We start from the raw sequence: 22,391 nt of genomic DNA, 5'->3' as shown, positions 1-22,391 counted from the left end.
ACCGCGGGGCTTACGGCGTGGTACCTAGCGATTTTTTTTTCAAGTAAACCCCACCATTGGAGAGCCAAGCGCGCGAACACACACAAACCCTGCCACAAACAAACCCCGCCACAAACCCACACACAACTTTTGACTTTTATATATAGAGATTTTCAAGTCCACGGTGTTATTGAAAAATGTGTTGAGTTTTTTACTATGTTTAGTGTGTCAGCTAATTTAGTAAATTTCAGCTCTGATGACTATAAAAAATTATTATTTTATGTTGATGTGAAGGACACTTTTACAGAGTGTATTATAAAAAGGTGTGTCACCTCATGTGGATATAGCAACGCCCGTCAAGTGACTTTAGAATTAGTTCTGTGATCTCAAGTTATTTTCCGGCACAAGGCACGGGAGTTCTGAATGGACATTCTATCATCCCATGCCATGATATCTGTGGCACAGAAAGAATATATCTTTTTAAAGCCAAAATGCCATAAACTAATACCAGTTTCACACATAGTAGGCTTTCGCGACCAATATTATCCATAAGAGGTTTTTTTGGGTTAGATCACGTAAATATAAATGTGTCGTTAAACCCGCCACCACTCGACACAGCCAATTAGTAAGGTTTGTTATGTAAACAAAACATGTTAATTTGTTACTAGTTCAGCAGAGCGGTGTGTTGGAGAGTAAACCCACAACATTTACAATTCAAGTACGACGTTTCGCCGGTAATTACAACCAGCCTCATCAGACGACACCCAGAGTTGTGGAAAAATCCTCCTCCTCTTAAATAGAGGGATAGCTGTGACGTCGTCACTTATGAGCCAATCAGGTGCGAAGGCCAGGGAGGGGGGCTGGGTTAATGTATTCATATAAATTACAATGGATGTCTATTATTGGTTGGGTTACTTGTTATTGGTTGAGTTAATCAACATACATAATGTATATACATCACGCATGCACATTAAGGATGTACATTACGTTTGCCTGTAATCCAGCACTGTGGAGGTGAAAACCCCTGCGGCGTTGACGTGCCGTGCCCTGCCTCTAGGGCTGTATAGAAAAATGTGGACTTCACCTGTTCCATCTACATGTAAACACTCATTAATTCGTCCGCTAACATTGTAATATATAGAGGACCGCAGAGCTTGGAGGTGGGGGGGGGGATTTTGCAATGTGTAGCGCATTAAAAGTTGAAGTAAAAACTATCATGAATAATGTCCGTTAGGAGAAACAGCTGAAGTCAATTTAGTTGTGCATATGAATATATGGTAAGCTGAGGAGGACACACCAACACGTTCAACACGAGTCTAAACTAGATTATCCAGCGGCATTGATAATTACCTGCATCGGGCTGTGGATATGGATGCGTGCGTGCATGCGTGTGTGCGGGCACCATTCATTCTTCCCGATTAAATAGGAGAGATGCGGAGAGAGTAATACGCAAGGTGGAGCATTTGTTTGGTTTGGAACTAAAGATGTGCGCTTGCTGCACGTGTGGTGAGTGGCGTCACGGTGGTTCCCACACGCAAGCAACCACAAGCCCTGCAATGTGACGGACAGCACCGGTAGTCATCATTAGTGTCAGAACATGGAGCCATGTCTCGCCCTCAACATCAGCACTGGGGAGATGAAGGCTGCCAAGGTGTGTGTGTACTGGTCATGCCGATGCCTCGTGTGTCTTTGGAACCGCAACCTGAAATCAATTACAATGATTGTGTTATTCGTTAGGAATTGCGATAACAATGTGGTATACTGCTGTAATTATAATTCACATTATGTCTGTGGCTTTAACAGATGCTCGCTAATATCCATGTCTCATACAGGCTTCACTCACTCTATGCTGTGGCAGTAGTAGATGCGTTCCAAAGAAAGAGCGCGCAAAGTGAAACCGCACTGCCTGCCGAGAAGCACACACAATACACACAAAAAGTCCACACAGTACACACAATACATACATTACACAGCACTAACACACACAGTACACACACAGTACACACAGTACACACACACAGTACAAACCGCGTAGGATAGAGAATTTTGGATGTAAATAGGTTGGCCACATATACAGCGTGAAATTGCACAAACTGAATCCGCATAGAGCGGGGGAAACCTGTGCTCGCCATCGGAGACCTGTGTGTATGTGTACGCATCTGTGTGCTGTAACTTTGGTCTGTATATTAAACGAAATAGGAATATAAATATGGATTGGATGGTCATTTTACACGTAGGATTTCACGGCCAATATTATGATTCACAATTAGAATATTTAGGGTTAGATCGTGTAGGAATAATGCCATTTTTTTTTAATTTACTGTAACCCTCAAGCACCCGACAGAGCCAATCAAAGCAAGTTGTCACGTGGGTGAGTATGCCAATTGTTTAGTTTTTTTCAGCAAACTGAAACGTTGAAAAAGTCCAAGCAAAAATGTGAACACGACGTTTCAATTGAGATTACTCCCCGAACGATAATCAATTGTTATTTAACAGGAGCTCAGCTCTTGTGCGAAAGAGCTTCCTGATCTGGGTTCTTAAAACATTTACATTATACCTATACGAACTAACCCCCAAATAAATTAATTACGAATTATTGGATGTCAGAGGTTGTTTTGTCACGATTTTTCGTTTTAAACGTAGCATTAAAAAGAACCATATATTAAACAAATCCACGCTATGTATTGCTGTGTTTGATGCATGGGCTGTAAAAAGGGAAAATGATCCTGGTGAGTTGTATAATTCGGCAGTGTAACCTACGAACGGCTAGGGCCAGAGGAATGTTGCTCAATGTAATTGTGTACCGTCCATGCTTCGATGAATGAACGGAGGCCATTCGGGAGGGAAAAGCGAGGCTCTCCATCATGTAACCCAAGGCATTGCAGGAAATATGCGTACATTTTTGGCTCACCTTACAAGCCATCAATTACAACAAGCTGTGATTTCCTAACATGCCTAGGGTGCCCTGTGCACGCTCCGTGTTTATTTATCGAGATGCTTAAAAAAGCACGTGTGAATTAATATTAACGATTGCTATTTTTCTGAGCCCGTTGTGGATTATTTTCCCCACGTGATTTCATTTATTCATACATTTTCATTAACAGAATTCGCTTTGCTTCACAGTTAGGGGGGGCTTTGGCTCGTGGAATTTTAAATTAGCCACTAATAGCTGCCATCAGATTGCGCGTTCGGGACACGTGTTAATAATATTCAGCCCGGTTCATTTATTAAAATTTTTGTGGAATGAGATTAAGGGCTTTTTAAGTTGTTGTAATGTTTGACAATGACACCCACCTCTAATGAGGAGTGTGCAGACCTTCGTCTTCACAGGGTGCTGAAGGTGCACAAATCCCATTGCTGTAATACAGTGTGTTGCTAGACAGGGAAACGCGCAGGCAGAGTCTGAGCTCACAGCGATAAGGGCCAAGTGGATACGTTGCCATGTGTGTAGATTTTCAATAATAAAAAATCACAATTGCTCATGAAATCTTTTGTATTTAGAAAACGTGCCTCCTGAACTATTGTTGTATTCAATATGCGTAGTGTGATCGCTATTTCTGTGTAACTTTGGCCTCGTTATTGTAGGTTCGTGAGTTTGAATCCCATTCGGGGTCATCCAAAATCATCGTTCATCCCAGAGTTTGCAAAAATGAACACCAGCACTCAGCGGTGGCTGTCCCATGAAGAGACTGGTGGCAGATCCCAGGTGTGGAGGGGGCATGGGGTCAATGCTACCGCACAGCCTCAAAAATCGGTACTTTTATCTCCATATATATGTAAAAGGCAAAGTTGTGAATGTGTCTGTTCAAAATGTTTAGCGTACTTCCTGACATGCAACAAACTGCAAATTTGCCATGTGGGTACTTTCCAGACTGTACACCATGCAACAATTATAAACAAATTTTTTTTTTGGAGGGTGGGGGGGAGCTCAATAATGAATTTATTTTTGCACGGCAAGTGAGCTGTGACGTCAAATCTGTCACGTGACCCGCGCATTTGGAAGTGTAACGCATTGTCGTGTAGTGGTTAGCGTGCTGCACTACGAACCCGGCGACCCGAGTTCGATTCCCGCTCACGGCCCACCACCAGTGACGATTATTTGAACCGGTCCTGGGCCTCCCCTAGGTCGACTCAAACGAGTAACTGTTGTGGTGTGAACATCGCCACTGGGGAGACAAAGGCGGCAGAGTAGGACAGCTAGTTTTTCATATGTACCAGAGACTAGCAGCATGCATATCCTGTTGACGTGACCCCTCCATTCTTCCCTCCTTTCCTCCAGCCAGCAAAATGTACATTGAATGTATGTTTTTAATGAATGTAGGGCTCCATTTGAACATTTTGAAATGTCTTGGTCGCCCTCTCCCCCTCCCCACCGTCGTGTTACGAAGTTCGTAGATCCGCCTCCGGGAGAGACTGCAATTTCCATAGGAACATGTAATTTACACTTAGCACCTGTGGCATGGCTCCCAGAGATAAGCAAAGTCCCGACACTAATTCCCATACGGAGACACACTGGCCATTTAATAGAAACAAAGCAGCTTGGCTTTCAGTGCATGAGGTGCCGGGAGGGCCTGACCCCACTCATGAATAAAGAAAAACTCCTTCACCAAACCGTATACAGCCGCTCATTATAAATCTTATAAATACTCACCCCTTCCCCCACGGGCACCCTTGCCCCAACAGTCCGGTGCCGTGTGTGTATATATACTGTGTTAATATTATTCAGCAAGGCTCATTTGTTCAGATTTTGTGGAATGAGATGAAGGGCTTTTGAAGTTTGTTGGAATGTTTGACAATGACACCCACCTCTAATGAGGAGTGTGAAGCCCTTTGGCGTGAGCACCAACTGGAGCTGAAAGTTCACCAACCCCCATCGCTGCAATCCAGTGTGTTTGCTACACAGGGGAACACACAGCCCGTCTGAGCTCACAGCGATAAGGGCCAAGTGGATAAGTTGCCCTGTGTGTAGATTAAATTTGTTTTTAAACACGCTTTAATGAAATGTACCATACTCGTAATGGCAGAACTCCACAACTCCAGGAAGTGGCCCCGAAGCTTGCCATAATGTAAGAGGCCGTGTTGATTTACAGCCAACGTTAGTTGAGCGTGGACAATTAAACCCAAGCCAAAACATAACATATACAAAATAATGTTTCAAAATATATGTTTTTTTTATGATAGAATATAGTATTGTCATCAGTATAACATAAGTATACCAAGTTTGCAGTCGATACCACATTGGGAAGTGGGTTAAAATTGAGTTACAAGATTTCAGGATACGACAACAACAGACAGTGAAATTTTGATTTAAAGCTTTCGTGACTGCAGGGATTCATATTCTTGGTTCTTTCGGTAAAGTCACGTAGAAGGGAAATAATAAAATAATTAAAATGTTTCCCTTCTACGTGACTTTACCAAAAGAACCAATAATATGCAACAGACACTGAGTTAATAGAAAGCGTGTAAAAATACATCACAATTGCTCGTGAAAGCTGTTTATTGAGAAAATGTGCCTCCTGAACTGTTGTTTATTCCATATGCGTAGTGTGCTCGCTATGTCTGTCTAAAGTTGGCCTCGCTATTGTAGGGCAGTTTGTGTATATATCTCAGAGCCGGATTAAGGTTCTTGTAGTCTTGACTTTAAGGTTTCGTGACTGCACGAATTCATATTCTTGGGTCTTTCGGTAAAGTCACGTAGATAGTTTCCAAAAAATATTTAAAAAAATAACAAAAAACTACGACGTTTCGATCGCAACACAAGCGGTCGTCTTCAGGAAACATAGTTTTTTGTTATTTGTCTTTGAACCTATCGACGTAACTTTACCGAAAGACCCACGAATATGTTCTTGTAGTCCTTAGGCGACTTGTGCTTCTCTAGGCCTTCAGTGATAAATTTCCGACAGCTGGTACTGCTGCCGCCCACGTCACTACGACCTCAACTGTAGCTCCGCTTGTTTCACCTGGCACTTCGTCCAGCCACGTGACTTCTTCCATTGAATTGCTCTCTATTGAGAATGAGATTGTGCGGGGGGAAAAAAAAAGATAACTTGAAGATGTTACTGTTAATTTTGCAATGAAAACAATCTCATCTCCGGTGTTAATTTCTCTTACCTTATGAAAAACGATTGATGTTGACATGACTCTGCCTCTGTATATACACAGTGCCTATCTTTGCTATATACAGACAGTATATTTATTCAAGAAGATATCTTGGTTACATTTTTTTTATCATACAAACAAAAAACACGGTAAAAACACTGTGTTGTAGGCCCTTGAGTTTCCCTAGGCCCTAGACACAGTGCTTACTGTGCATATTGGATAATACAGCCCTAATATATACTGTGCAACTTGGTGTGTCTTTAATTGTGTCATTTAGTATGTTCTCCCTCCTGTTCTGCTAGGTTTCCTCCTGGGTTATCTGGTTTCCTCCCACAGTTACACTTTTAAACACCTACTTTTGCACACCACAATTGTAATGTTTACTTTTACCACTAACATTCACTGAAATATAATTGACGTAAAAGCTTTAATAAATATACTGTAATATATATGTATATACTGTACTGTACATTCGCCTACTGGCGACCACTCTTTGAGCGGCATGGACAATATCGTGCGTGGGCATATGGCATACCTGTCAACCCACACGGTTTACCCGGTTTACCGTGTTCTTGTACATGGAAATTGAGTTTTCACAGAAATTCCCAGCAAAGATTCAATCTTTTAACGTATAATAGTATTGTGTTTGAGACAGTCATAGCAGTGGAGATACTAATTATCCAATTGGAAATGTCCGTTTGCTTAAAGTGAGTGTGGGATGGTACTCAACTTCATTGTTAGCCCTGAACGAAAAAATGTGGAAATGCCACATTTCTATATCGAGGGCTACTCTTTCCATAGGCACACTGCTGTTGACTTCCCACAAAGTGGTTTTTCAACTACTGAGGGATGATGAGCCAAGTCGACATCTCACTCGGATCTGAACTCGCAGCCTCCGTTCTGGAACCGCTGTGCCGTGCCAGTGGATTTATCGTTTTCATATTGGGCGGCAGGTTGATGCAGTGGGGACACTTACGCCTCTCAGCAAAAAAGGGCCTTGGGTTCAATTTCAAGCTTGGTGCGCCTTTAATTGTGGAATTTGTACGTTCTCCCCCTGTTCTGCATGGATTTCCTCTTGGGTTCCCTGGTTTCCTGCCATAGTTACAGATTTCAACACCACTGTTGCAAGCTACGATTGTACTGTTTACTGTTACAAATAACACTCATTCAAATATAATTGATGGTAAAAGCCTTAATTCAAAAGCAAAATTTCTGATGAAAAATGTTAAGGCCAGATTTCCTTCATGAATGCATGAATTATGGACAGATCACCGCAATCCAATTATTCATTACACAGATTTTTTTTTTTTACTCATGTGCAGTGCTGTATATCACGAACCATGCCTTCAGTCAATCCGTCCTTTCCTTCAATGCCGTTGCCTAGATCTGAGCGCGTACAACCTCCCACAGCCTCGAAATCTCAGTGTTCCACTTATTCCGAGAAAACCCCCCGTCCTCCACGCTCGTCAATGAGATGATATGTATTTCTCACACATCGCAAATCTGTGAGGACAATGAGGGCTGAGTTTGAAGCGTGGCATTTATAGGCGATGATATTCGGCGTGATCGCCATTGAGCCGTTCACCAACGTTTAGTAGTGTATTGCAAAGTGAACAATGGAGACCCTTTTCCATCATGGCTTTTAAGTGGGCATTATAATCAAAGCCTCAATTGCTCGTTCTCATCAACCATGGCTAGGGGGGTCACAGGCGCGTTCTCTACACCGCAGGAAACGGAAAAGCCATGAAGCTCAGCGGAGCGCCCCTTCAGGTATTGGCTCTCGCTTCAGATCTTGGATGCAGAATTCAAAGGCCTCGGGCCCAAGTGCCCCGGGGATGTTAGCAATCGCACGGCGCTGGAGCTAAATTAATCGTCCGCGTGCACTGAGCAAGCCGGGACATTACAAAGGCCGAGGCTGGTTTATTAATGTCCTCTGTGTAGAGTCATGAAAGAATGCCGCACACCCACAGTGCACGGATGCTGTAGTGAATCAAGCAGAGAGATCGGCGCAGAGAGGCAGCTACACAGTCAAGGTCATGCTTCTCCCGACTTCATAGAGGGTCGACGGGCGCCGTGCCATCTTCATTTGTATCCCTGGGCAAGTGTCGCAAATTACACATTTCTATGGTTGGTACGAGATTTTGCACAAAATAATATAATTTGGACTTCTTGCACAGTGGTAACCAACCCATTACTGCATCCAATTCCCAGAGGGATGATTGACCAAGTCATTTCCCAAACTGGGTTTGAACTTGCAACTCTCTCATTGTGAGCTGAGCCCTTTGCCGAAATTCCACCCAGCTGGATTATTCATTGGCGGGCCTGCCGTAAGTAAATTTGATTATTGGACCTCGTGTAAAGTAGTTGCGTTGCTGCCCTTTTTAATTAGGCACGATTGCTCATGTTATTCCCCTGGCTGTTCGGTAAAGTTTTGTACATTCAACACGTAGGCTTTCGCGACCAATCTCCATGAGAAGTTTTGTTTTTGTTTAGATCGCGTACAAATAAATGCGTCGTTAAAACCCGGCACCACCACACACATCCAATTAGTGAGGTTTGTCAAGTAAACAAAACATGCCAGTTAGGTACTAGTTCAGCACACCGGTGTGTTGGAGAGTAAACCCCCATGGTTTACAATTTGAGTACGACGATTCACTGGAAATTACAACTAGCCTTATCAGGCGACAGCCAGCATTGTTCGAATTGTAAATGTTGTGGGTTTACTCTCCAACATGCAACCGGTGTGCTGAAATTGTAACTAATTGGCACGCTTTGTATGCGTGACAAACCTTACTTAATTGGCTGTGTCGGGATGGTGGCGGGTTTAATTACACATTTATATTCAGGCGATCTAACCCACCCCCCACAAAATAAACCTCTAGTATGGTGAACAAACGTTGTTGGGAAATGAGGGAGCATTTGTATCTGAGATGCGTTATCATCAATTGGGCCCACCACCATTTCCCATCAGACAGCCATGAAATCCATCGGGATAGGAGCAGAATGGACCTTTTGAACGCCAAGCAGACATCAGAAAAAGGGCATCGCGGCATATAATTTCTTCAAGAAAAAGATCTCCGCGTGACTTTTGGGATCGTAACACGAGAGGTAAATAATGGAATGGTTGTTTGGAATGATATACGATCGCAGAAGTAGGTGCCAGTGATGGCAAAACGGCAAGGAAGCTGGGATTTTTCAGTGAGTATTGGTGTTGGGGAAAGGGAAGTGATCTGTCACCAACACATTCGTTCATTATTTATAACACTTCTCAATGGATGACGTTGAATGTACAAATGCTGGAGTTCAGATTGAGGACAGATACTCTACTGGGTGTTAACAATTTAAAGCTGACCAACCGGCCATCTTCGGTCGTGGTTTTAAGCTGACTGAGAAGTGTGATTCATGGTATTGTCTTAGGGTGCACTGGCTTCGTTTGATCGTGTTGCTTTCACACAATCGGTAACATCCTTCATATCAATTCAGGCTCGGATACATCGAGGTTCATTATAAATGTAGCCTTTTTGTTGTTGTTGCGATGAAACAAAAATATCAGTGACAATCTTTGGTGTTTCCTTTTTTTCACTCGTTTATTGCACAAAGGAGCAAAGCAGAGAACAGCGGTAGTCACGAGAATGCCGTGACCGATGTCACGACGCACACGCCTGTAATCTAGTGAGTGAGAGCAGGGTTGGTGGGTCACCGTGAGATCATGTGTCTAAGACATCGCTCTGTATATGCAGTGAGGCTTATTGCCCGCTTCACAGACGAGGAGGAGGACCCATCGCAGCTATGCAGTCCGCTACTCCTCACGTAATTATCTGGCTCAAAGCACCTCAATTAAAAATCATAGTTGTTGCTCTACATCAACATTAGCCGGACGACGAAGGAGTGAGGATGAGGAATGGCTATTTATAGGGCTCTTGGTTGCCTGAACAACCAAAAGCGCCTCGGATCGTATCTCGTCTCAACCATCGCAACGTCCTCCTGCTTCTCAGTCACGGAGACACCCGCCGCCCCCGGACGGCAGCTGCCCCTGTGTGGCGTGAGGTTTTAAATGTTCTTCTTCGCACAAAATACAAAAAGACATACGTAAAATAATGCCCATCCTACTACACGACGACTCGGAGGTCAATGAGGCTGTCTCTCACGGTAACAAAAAAAGAAAATGGCAAAATATGAAAGGAGAGAACGTAATGCTGCAAGAACATAAATGTTGACAAATGTAACGTTCCATTACATTGCATTTTTATAGCGAGTATATGTGAGTTATTACCCGTGTGTGCGTGCGCGTGGAGGTGAGAGTAATGTTTGCTCTAAGATAAACTTGGTCCGGTAATTGGCTTGTGCCGTTGGTTATGCTTGCAATACTTTGCTTATTTATAGGAATGACTTCAATACATTGTTTGAAGGGGAAATAGCAAAAACTGGCGCTTTTTGGCCGTTTTATTTTCTGTTTCAAAATAGAATGTTGGTGTTGTTGTTAAATATAATGACGGCAGCACAGGTCTTGAACACTCGCTCCCAGCAGTGGCAGGCACACAGCCGGGTGTCATGACCTGGGAACTGAACCGTTGATTCCACTTTCAAACAGGAATGGGGGGCACGCTTGCTGTGGGGACTATTTTGAAGTTGTGGGGGTGGGGGGGCGGGGGTGGGGTGGGGGTCAGTACAGATATCCCTCGAATTACGAGCGTTCGGTTTACATTTTTCCCATTAACGCAATTGACACATTACGGACACTGTTCGATTAACAAAATCAAATATCAGAAACGTCGTACTCAAAAATCTTAAATGTTGTGGATTCACTCTTCAACACACCGGTGGGCTAAAGTAGTGAACTATTTGACTTTTGTCAACGTGACACTTTTTTACTGATTGGCCGTATCGGGCGGTGGAGGGTTACGACACATTTATAAATAACGCGATCTCACCCAAAAAGTTTATTATGAAAATCAAATGCCCGCGTTATTCATATACCACCACGGCACGCACCGTGAGATCATCGAACGAGAATCCACTTGGGAGGCTGCCTGGTCATCCGTCCGCGATAGCATCACGGTGTCCCTGCAGTGCAACAGTAGTAATGCCTCTCCGGCAATTCCATCTTGCAGCAGATATTTTCGTGAATTCCCCGGAAAGGCTAATTGTTTTGTTTTTAAATGAATGAGTATTAAATCGTTTTCATATTTACGTTCCTTATTATTTTCGTATTGTGAGAAATGGTTAGGTGTGTGTTTGTTAAGGTTAGGAGTCGAGTTGGAATGACTGTCCGAAACACATTCCTCAATTTTTGTGTGTTAAATTAATGGGAAAAGCCATTCCGGTTTACGAAGTTTCATTTTGCGTGCGTGTTTTCTTTTCAAGAAAGAACCCCCTTCATGAATCGAGGGCTACTGTGGCTATGGTAGCTCTGGTTTAGTAGCCTTGGGGATCAGCTATTGGCTGATCAATTGGGGAGGCTGCTCTTTTCTTATCTCCACAATAAAAGTAAATCCACAACATTTTCAATTTGAGTACATTTCGCTCGTAATTACATCCAGCATCATCGGGCGATTTGGCATTTTGTTGTGGATTACTCTCCAACACACCGGTGGGCTGAAGTAGTAACTAATTGGCGTTTTGTTTACGCGACAAATACATTACTAATTGGCTGTATCGGGTGGTAGAGGGTTACGACACATTCATACTTCCGCGATCTAACCCAAAAGCCTTTATTATGAATCCACGCAGCCACCCACAGTGCAGGAGATACGGAGTTGAACTGCTGCTACGCTATCGCCTGTGACCAGATCATCCAGAATGCACTACGTTCCAGTAGATGTGGAAATGCCAAGCCGGGCTGAAGCTGGGCGACCGCCACGCAGCACAGACTCCTGTAGGCAGCTGCGGGCTCATGTGGTAAGCAGCAGAGGGCTAGTGCAGCAAAACGAATTGTTGTACATCACCTCTGCGCTCCCAAGTCTGTGGTCTGTGCCTTTACTTGCCGCGGTGCCGAGATGTTAATTCCCTCGCCTGATATGCAGGAGGTCGTTGGTTCGATTCCGACACTGACGCCCGTTGTTAATTTGGAGTTTGTATGTGTTCTCCCCGTGGTTGTGTGGATTTTTCTCCGGGTCTTCCACATTTAGAATCATGCGTTTAGAGTATTTGGCTGCTATCAATTTCCACAGGATAAGCCAGTTTGTTGAGATATCATTTGATCATCATGGTGGTACCCTGGGGTACCATATAATACAAAATGGCCGAGACAATTAAATATTTTATTTCTGGGACGCAATTTTTTCCAGGGATGTACTTAATTCCACGACTGGGGTAACCATCAATCCGAAATCGGTGCCACTCCGCAATTTCGAAACGCAGCGAGGACGATTGCGCTGAAACCCTGAACGCTCGTACGCACCGTAGTGGTGCATTGTGTACAGCTCGTCGAGATGAGTCGATTGCCGCATCGCCGACCACCAACAGACTAAAAATTACTGCATCGCGGATATTGTGCGAGAGCCGGGGTACTATGGTACACCGGGGTACCGCCATGAGGTTCATTTGTGGCCAGGTCGTTTCTGAAAAAGAGCTGTATAGTTCAGGGGGCATTAACTGGCAAAATAAACATAGTTTAGTTTAATAGTTTAAAGTTACGAGTGTAACTTTTGTTATTATTATTTTTTTCTATCTACATGGCTTTACCGAAAGACCCAAAGAATATGAGTGTAACTAGTTTATTTTACCTAACCCGCACTGACGAGCGAGAGTAAGTGTGGTCACACAACCCGCACAAGGTGCACGGTACGGGAGGCACTCATCCAGCAGTGGATTGTGAAAAGGGCAGAACATGTCTCAATTACACTTATTGTTATACAACGCTGCAGTTGTTACTACATGTTGCCTAGGAAAGCTGGGTTGAGCGCACTGGTCTTGCAATCCATAGGTCACCGGTTCGATCTCCCGGCATTGCAGTTGAAACAGTGGAGGCAAGTTCCTTCAATCCCCGTCCCTCTGTCCACCCAGCAGGATACGTGCATACACCATAGTCGTGCGGCAGGTCACATGTGGTGGGGTAAAGTGTGGGTACTCCCACGTCTTCCAAGATATCTGGCCAGCGTGGAGGAGTAGGCCAAATACCGTCTCGTGGGGATTTTCAGAACTCCCTCAGTGGAGGCCCTTTATCCTTGCAGAGACGTGAGTGAACTATTGCAGGCCTGCGCCTTGCTGTCAAGGTCTATACAGGAAAACAATGTGCAAATACACTTATATTTCACTCAAAATGTTATTCGGTTTGCCAGATGTTATTATAAAAGTGCTCGAGCTGCTTTTTTTTAAATCTAAAACCTGAAGTCTTCATGATGAACAGGGATGTATTGACCACGATTAATAATATATACGTTCCTATTAATGATTAATTTCAGCATGGGTTTCTTTTTCACCTGAAAAATGGCAGTCATTTAATATTTTGTGACCTCATTACAGTGAGAGTGATACCAGCTTGATATCACCAGACACGCATGCAATACGTTATATCATCATCATTAGCCATTGTCATCACCATCCCTCATCGTCGGTCAGAATTATAATCTTTATTTACCCTGGAGGAATCGGATGAGTTATGAAGTTATTTTTTACAGATGTCCAGTTGGGGCGGGTTGGCGAGTTACATCAACAAACAATACGGCAAATCCTCAATTCATGCGTGTTCAAAGAACGCTTTTTTGCGATCACGTTGTTCCATTAGGGAACACTTTTTACACAACACAGTACATGCCCATTATAACCCAGAACGTGCACCGTTTTCACGTAGAACGTGCACGGTTATAACGTGGAGCACGCATCGTTATAACGTGGAACGCCACATCGTTATAACGCAGAACACGCACCCTTATACCACAGAACGTGCCCGTTATAACGCGTGTTTTTGCGCGGCTGAGCGGAGTGATACAATACGTGGAGTGATGCAGTAACGCGGCGGCGTACGCTCAGTCATTAGTCCCGCCATCGCCATATCACCATGTGCGTAGTACATCGTATCTCTCCAAACTTTATCGTTACATTATTTATAGGGAAATTGTTTTCGCTAAACGCATTTTTCGCTTCACGCGGCATTTTTTCAGGAACGCACCCACCGCGTTAAACAACGACTTGCCATACAAAAGGCGAAATGAGTGCTGGGTAGGGAAGAGGTGAACAAGTCACGAAAGATATCAATAGACGTTCACAGTGTATAGAAGTACACATTGCACAAGCACGTAAATTCCTGCCCATTTGGTTTCAGCGATGCTGCAATCCACCTCCCCTTGCACGCGGGCCGGTGCCATCTTGTCCGTTGGGTTTTACTCTCGGCCGAGTCACCTCTTTTGGCTGCCATTCTGACACCAGTCCCATCCTGCCAAGCCACGCCCTTGCCCCCCAGAACATTGCTGCCTGGACAGAAGCTCCACTTCACTCCGCTGTCCCGACATGGAGCTGCCTCCATGATTAACACATCGTCGGCGAGATCACCGATTCTGGTCATCAGGCCTTCAAATGCCCCGAGCTCCACATGGGACATCTCCTCACGTCACCGCACGCCTTGTAGGGACTTTGAGCTGCAGTGAACCCAATGATCATGCCGATTAGATGTACTCATGTCTGATATGGCTGTTGTTCACAACTGCACCCAATTAAAAATATAATCAGTTGGACATCGTCCCTTGTGGCGATTTGTGCTGCCCCAGGCCCACTCTACTCAACAGCCAACATACGTTGAACCATATATCGTACAGCAATATCATGTACGTACTGCCTCTTGAACTTCTCTCGCACCGTACATACGTATGTAGCCGACCGTGCTAATCGGAGGTGCGGGGAGGGACAACAAACAACACAAAAAGCAGTTCTAAAGAAATTAGTTTTCAATTTAGAAAAAAAAAAATCAACGTGACATCTCTCCTTTATAGTTGTTCCCGGATTCATGTGTTTCTCATTTTAATTCCAATCACCCATCTCTCCGTGCTTTTTTTACATAATTTTCAGCTTTTGTTTAAATTTTCTTTGTGTCAATGTCCAGGCTGATGCTCCGTACGTCACGGCAAGTAATACGCTCGCTGTCTCTCTCTGTGTGAGCCGTGTTCCTATCTCGAAAATGGTTGGCGGTTATAGCCCTCCATTTAGCTTTGTCTAAGATATTCATCAATAAATTTGCATCAAATACTCCCAGTTGCATCCAGCTTAATTTTTCGTCTTCCCCCAGGTTTTTTTGTATCTGGAAGTTTTCCTTTGTAAAAAAAAAATGCACCGATTGAAATGTTTTCCTCGTGCACTTTGGCGCGTTTATCAAATTATATTGTTTTCTTCCCAAAAGCTCTCTGTATCGTGCACTCATTTGTACCTTCATTTCACAATTTGAATTATCGCTCCGATTTTGCGTAATTTACAGGGGTTTATATGTTCTGCTGTACGTTCCATTTGTCTCTTTCAAACGAAGACAGTATTTTCTTTTGTTTTGAAAACTTGCTGGCAGCGCATAACTTTTCTTTCTGCTCACTGTCATCTTGAAGCCAAACTTTTTCAAATTTCTGTTTTTGTGGTTCTCCAATCGCGTGTCCTCACGTAAATCTTTTTAAATTGTCATTATAAATGTCGGCCATCAGAAACGATGTCATACTCTAACCATTTACGCGTTTGTCGTTGTCTCCCTGCGATAAACATTTTTTTTAAGTATCTTCTCGTTTTTGCTCTGAACTTCGTAGGTATGGGGGGTGTGTCTCTTTTGTCTATGGGGAGCGATAGCATAGTTGTTAGTGATACGCTGCGCTACGAACCCGGCGACCCAAGTTCGTTTCCCGCTTTTGGCCAACAACGGTGACAATTTTTGAACTGGTCCTGGGCTTCTCCGAGGTCGAGCCTGCCTCAAATGAGTACCTGGTGCAATGTGTAAACATCGCCACTAGGGAGACAAAGATGGCCAGGCGTGGTGCTGGCCACCCACCCCCTCGTGTGCCCTTTACGACCTTCATAGGTGCTCGCTAACAGCACTTGCCCCAACAGTCTGCTACTAGCTATGTGGGGGATCTTTGCCTTTGCCAGACTCTTCTTCTAATTTGTATGTTGTAATCTCAGTGTAGTGGTTTCCTCTTTACGGTTTCGTACGCATTTTTTTGTTCTCAAGGTGTATTGTGAAAGCTTGGAAAACTACATCAGTTTCCACTTGAATGCTATTTTGTGATCTATAAAATGCAGGTATTCAGGGTAGTTAATGTTAATTTGTAATTTACAAGATGCCGGTCATTGATAGATACAAAAAAATAATTTGCTAAATTAAGAAAGGACGACACATTCGTCACTAACAATGCCTAAAAGAGAAAAAAATATATAATTGACAACGTTTCGGGCATTGGGCCTTCTTCAAGGGCCATTTCCCGAAACGTCGTTGAGTTTATCTTCGTTGTTTGTGCTTGGGAACCAACTGCCAATGCAGCAACAGCACCAAGTGGCTGGTTGGCCCGAAAAAATATATTTAACAGTATTATTATTATTGTCTAAAAAGGTCCCTTAGATATGTAGTGGCGTTTTTTCACGCAGACAACTTCTTTTTCATCCTGTGTCACTTTTAATCGAACAGAACTCCTTGCGTTCAACACCACGTGACTCCGTCGCAACTCTCCCGCTTGCGCTGCTCGCCTGCTTCGCTCACTCCGCTCTCTCAGCCTCTCCACTGCTAGCCTGTTCTGTCTATCTCACTCTCCTAGCCTCTCCACTGCTAGCCTGCTTTCTCACTCTCCTAGCCTATCCACTGCTAGCCTGCTCTCTCTCTTTCACTCTCCTAGCCTCTCCACTGCTAGCCTGTTCTGTCTCTCTCACTCTCCTAGCCTCTCCACTGCTAGCCTGTTCTGTCTCTCTCACTCTCCTAGCCTCTCTACTGCTAGCCTCTTTTGTCTCTCTCACTCTCCTAGCCTCTCTACTGCTAGCCTGTTCTCACTCTCACTCTCCTAGCCTCTCTACTGCTAGCCTGCTCTCTCTCACTCTCCTAGCCTCTCCACTGCTAGCCTGTTCTGTCTCTCTCACTCTCCTAGCCTCTCCACTGCTAGCCTGTTCTGTCTCTCTCACTCTCCTAGCCTCTCCACTGCTAGCCTGCTCTCTCTCTCACTCTCCTAGCCTCTCCACTGCTAGCCTGCTCTGTCTCTCTCGCTCTCATAGCCTCTCCGCTGCTAGCCTGCTCTCTCTCTCTCTCACTATCCTAGCCTCTCTACTGCTAGCCTGCTCTCTCTCTCACTATCCTAGCCTCTCTACTGCTAGCCTGCTCTCTCTCTCTTACTATCCTAGCCTCTCCACTGCTAGCCTGTTCTGTCTCTCTCACTCTCCTAGCCTCTCTACTGCTAGCCTGCTCTCTCTCTCTCACTCTGCTAGCCTCTCCACTGCTAGCATATCACGACACACTCTGGTAGCTTCTCTATTGCTAGCCTCTCACTATATGTTCTGCTAGCTTCTTTGCTGCTAGCCTCTCGCTATATACTCGTCGAAGAGAGAATCACGGTACTTCCACCGACGGATCGTGAGTTATGTTTTTGTTTGCCACGTCCATCGCCGCCCACCATTCAGACCACCGAGTGGCGGTGTCTTTACTTTCGGCTGCTAGAGCGGAGGCGCGTATCCAAAACGGTCTCCTGGATTCTAGCCTTGGGCAGCGTGGGGGTTCCTTTAGATCTTGATGGAGCGGCAAAGTTAAGTTTTTCATTGTCTTGTTGTTGTATTCCCGTGTCGTCGCATCATCGCGTGAGATGTTGGCCGGAGCGATATTTACCAGCACCGGAAGCCACGGGAGCAGAGTAAACTTTAGGTAACCGCTGATGATATGAAGCGCGTTGTTAATTTCGGCATCGACAAGGTTCGTGTGAGGGCTTGCACCCCACACCGGGGCACAGTACTCCGCAGTGGAGTGAACTAGGGCCTGCGTCGATATCTTCAACGTGCTGGCATTGCTTCCCCAGGTTGTTCCTGCATGTTTCTGAATAATATTCACTCGTGCTTTCGTTTTATCTTCAGCTTGTTAGAGGTGGTGATGCTAGTTAAGCGTCCAATCCAGGGTAACTCCTAGATACCGAGGGTGTTCATTATGCCTTAGATTTGCCCTGCAGAAGTTGACGTTCAACGTTTTCGAAGTTTGTCTGTTGTTCAGATGGAAGGCGGAGACGGCGCTCTTCGGTGGGTTTGGCTTAAGGTTCCAATTCTTGAAGTATTCTTCCAGAGTCTTCAGATCTTTTTCGAGGACTGCATCAGTGTCCTCCATATTCCGTGCTTGGGTTGCAAGAGCGATATCATCCGCATATGTGAACATACGGCAAGATGTCGCTGGAATGGAGATGACGCAATAGCTTCAGTTTAATGGAGGAACTCGCCACCGGAGGAAACCGGCCACTTTGATGAAAGCATTGCCCCCCGTGCCCTTCCCGGCAGAGACTCTTCTGAAGCCGCCATAGGCCGTCACGACCCGTAGACACGCCACTTCCCACGCGTCCGCCACGGGCGGCGCCGTTATCATCGACAAGTAAATACACAAACAAACACCGCTTGTTGAAGACCCAATGCAGAAGATCCCTGGTTTTGATCTTCCACGAAGCTCACGGTCCACCCTAAACCACGTCTACTGCACCAACCATAGCAGATGCAAATACCTGATGCACAAATGGAAAATTGAAAACTCTCCAGTGGTGTGCGATTGCGGTTATCCCAGAACAGACCGTACAACATATAACGATGCAATGCCCCGATCCACAAATACGAAGGAGACACCACAGCGATGATTCACTCCGCTCGCTCCTGACGCGGTTGTCTGGCTTGACCACCTCAATGTGAAATCGTAGTTTGTTGCTCTGTATCTACATCAGCCGTACCGAAAGAAGAGGAGGATTTCTCCATAACTCTGGCTGTCGCCTGATGATGCTCATTGCAATTTCTGGCGAAACGTCGTACTCGAATTGTAAATGTTGTGGCTTTACTCTCCAACACACCGGTGTGCTGAACTACTAACAAATTGTCATGTTTTATTTATATGACTAACCTTACTTATTAACTGTGTCGGGCGGTGGCGGGTTTAACGACACTTTTATATTTACGCGATCTAACCCAAAATCCTGCTTAATGGATGATATTGGTCACGAAAGCCGACTTCGTGTTCAACTGAAATTTTAGTTGTTGCTCTGCATGGATATCAATCATACGGAAGAGTACGATTAAATACTTCCGATGACAAACGCACGACAGGAAAGCGTTACAGAACTCACGCATCGCGTGATTTTATTTCGCCCCACCCCCCGCCCTTGGCCACTACGGCCGCCAGTTGTTGACGCTGTGCTCACGGCTCCGGCTGCTTTGTTCGCAGATGAAGCCAGCTACGCGCGCGGCGGAGCGCAGAGCCAGCCCCCAGCCGTCACGGGGGACACGTCGCCGCCGTCTCACCGGCAGGGCATCCCGGGTGGGTGCCTCCTCCACATGGAGACGCACACACACGCGCACACACGGACGTACACCAACGCACGTATAGCCTGGACAGAGTGTTGGGGCAAGTGATGTTAGCGAGCAGCATCTATGAAGGCCGGCACGGCACACGAGGGGGTGGGTGGCCAGCACCGCACCCGGCCGCCTTTTTCTCCCCAGTGGCAATATTTACACACCGCACCAGGTACTCATTTGAGGCTGAGTCGAACTAGGGGAGGCCCAGTACCAGTTCAGATATTCATCACTGGTGTTGGCCGTGAACGGGAATCAAACTCGGGTCCCCCAGGTTCGTAGGGCAGCACGCTAACCGCTACACTACTATCAACAACGACAACAACAACCGCCATTCGCCACTAAGTGGCGGTGACGCCACCACGGCACTTGTGCCAGGCTACGTGCACACTACCACACGCTGCACGATGCACGCACGGCGCGCCGGATCGGGCACCACGTGGGGGGAGCCTCCACAGGGGGCAGCCCACGAGGCGCTCGCGACCGCCGCCGCGTCACGGATATCTTTGCGGCGCGCAGCGTGGGAGTGCGTCCACAAAAAAGTGACTAAGTCATCGCTCTCGCTGCCTGGGCTGCAGTTGTTCAGGCGCCGAAATGTATTTTAAGTCCGGTGTGTTGAAAGTTTATTTCACGCCGTACGCTGCTGACTGTGCTGATCTGAGGTGCGGGGGAAGGACAACGAACTAAACACGAAAGGCAGCTCTAAACAAATGAGTTTTAAATCTGGATGATTAAGTGCATAGCTCCATTGGTTCTCTAATATCGGAAGGAAGAGCATTGTAGATGGTCGCGGAAGCGCATCTGAACGCGTGCGATACAGTGACCGTCTTTGTACGATTGCTCGCCAAAAGCCACTGCGAGGATGAGTGCAGTTTAGGGGTCGGCACGGTTTGGCTCAAACCACCAAACCGCGGTTTGAACCGAACCAAATCGGTTTGGTTTGGCTCTGTTTGAACTGGTTTGGTTTGGTTTGGGGCTACGAAAACCGACTCGGTTTGGCTCGGACAGGGTGGAACCGGCTCAAACTAGTTTGGTTGGTTGTAAAGGCGACACGAAAGGACATGCTGTAGTTGCCTTTGCCTGCGAATTCACTTTGCAATTGCATCTCTATGGCTCGAGCGGCTCAAGACGGCGCCATCCCCGGCGGCTCCAGCATCACAAGGTATCTCATCCAATGACGTGGAAGAGACCAAACACGCCGGTAGCGACGAGGAGCCGATGGCGAGCGAACGTGAGAGCCCGGACGCCACGAGCGGCGACACGCGGCAGAGCCTCATGCGCACCCTCGGCGCCGCAGCGCTGCAGACCGCGACGCAGCCCAAGCCCAAGAAGGCCCGTGTGTCCCGAGCGCTGTGGCACGACGAGTACTTTGAGACGAGCCAGGCCGCGGGCGACGTGCAGAGCCGGACCTGCAAGATCTGCACCCTCCAGTACGCGGGCTCCACCTCCTCGGGCACCCGTATCAAGCATCTCAAGACCCATGGGATCGTCGACCCCGAGTCGCCCACGGTCGTCACGTCGCCGCCGACGGGGAAGGGTTTGCTCGTGCAGTCCAAGATGGCCACGCCCATGTCAGCGCACGCGAGCAAGGCCATGGACAGCTTTGTCGCCGAGTACATCGCGACGAGTGGTCTAGGCCATAAACACGTAACATCGGATCCCTTTACGACTCTTCTTCAACGAGCTGCCCCGGGTTACGAGCCCAAGTCTGAGCGCACGGTCAAGCGCCGCATGCTCGAGATGTATGTCGTCCTCAAGCTACTCGTGCTACAGTACTTTACTACTTTTGGCTCTTGCGTCTCCTTGACCTACGACGGTTGGACAAACGACGCCATGACCGGCTTCTTCTCGGTCACCCTCCACTGGATGGACCCGGCGTCGTTCTCCATGTGCAACTGCATCATTGACTTCTTTTGGGTGGCCCCGGGCGAAGGCGTGGGCAAGCGCATGGCGCAGCGCCTGCACGAGCTGCTCGACGACTTTGGCGTGTGGCCGCGCCTGCTCGCCGTCGTCACCGACAGCGGTTCTGACGCCGTCGCATCCGCCAAGTCCCTCACGCTCCTCGAGGGGAGCAACCTGCGCTCGACGTGCTGCTTGCGGTGCATCGCACACTGCGTCAACCTCGGCGTCAAGGCCTCATTCGGCGCGTTCGAGACACTGCTGCGCAGCCTCCGCACGACACTCGGCGCTATCCGCAAGAGCAAGACGAAGAGGGCGGCCTACACGTCGCTCGCGCGGCACTACCTCAAGTGCCCGCTGCAGCCGCCTTGCCTCGACGTGGTCACACGTTGGGGTAGCACGTACGTGATGCTCACGGCGTCGCTAAGGCAGCGCCAAGTGATCGACGCCATCTGCCTTGAGCCCGGCTGGTCGCGGAGCCAGGCCGGCTTGTCGGACGAGCAGTGGGAGCAGGCGGCGCTGCTCTGCCAGTTCTTGGAGAAGCCGGCGGCCATCTCCGATGCCATGGGCGCCGAGGAGTACTGCACCATCTCGAACGCCATCACGGCGCAGGAGGCTCTCTTGAGCCACTGCATGACCCACCGCCCGAGTCCTCATGTGGTCGTGAGCTCGGCCGCCGTGACCATCTCCGACTACATGGTCAAGTACAGCGACCTTCTCTCGTCCGAACCAAGCCGCGTCGCCCGCTTTCTCGACCTGCGCCACCCCAAGCCCGCGGCCTCGAGCACCGAGTACAGCAATATCAAGGACATGATGACGGACATTCTCAACCAGCGCTACCCAGCGTTGACGACGGACGCGGCGCCGAAGGCGGCGCCGCGTGGCGGCATTAACATCCTCTTTGACATGGTCTATGCGCCCAACGCTCACGACGGCGC

The 22,391-nt window shown here is 46.9% G+C and overlaps 1 protein-coding gene across 2 annotated transcripts in view; it reads left to right on the top strand.

Moving 5' to 3' along the window:
* The window catches only part of LOC144721212 (glutamate receptor-interacting protein 1-like), a 338,853-nt gene that overhangs the window by 78,050 nt on the left and 238,412 nt on the right, over positions 1 to 22,391 (top strand). For both annotated transcript variants that reach the window (XM_078598644.1, XM_078598645.1), the window contains one exon: positions 19,427 to 19,519. In XM_078598644.1, the coding sequence (XP_078454770.1) occupies positions 19,427 to 19,519 (93 nt within the window). The remainder of the gene's footprint in view (positions 1 to 19,426; positions 19,520 to 22,391) is intronic.

This window comes from Lampetra planeri, chromosome 11 (genome assembly GCF_965212315.1).
Source record: "Lampetra planeri chromosome 11, kcLamPlan1.2.h2, whole genome shotgun sequence".
In the NCBI taxonomy this organism is placed as follows: domain Eukaryota; kingdom Metazoa; phylum Chordata; class Hyperoartia; order Petromyzontiformes; family Petromyzontidae; genus Lampetra; species Lampetra planeri.
This window is presented reverse-complemented; position numbering and strand designations above follow the sequence as displayed.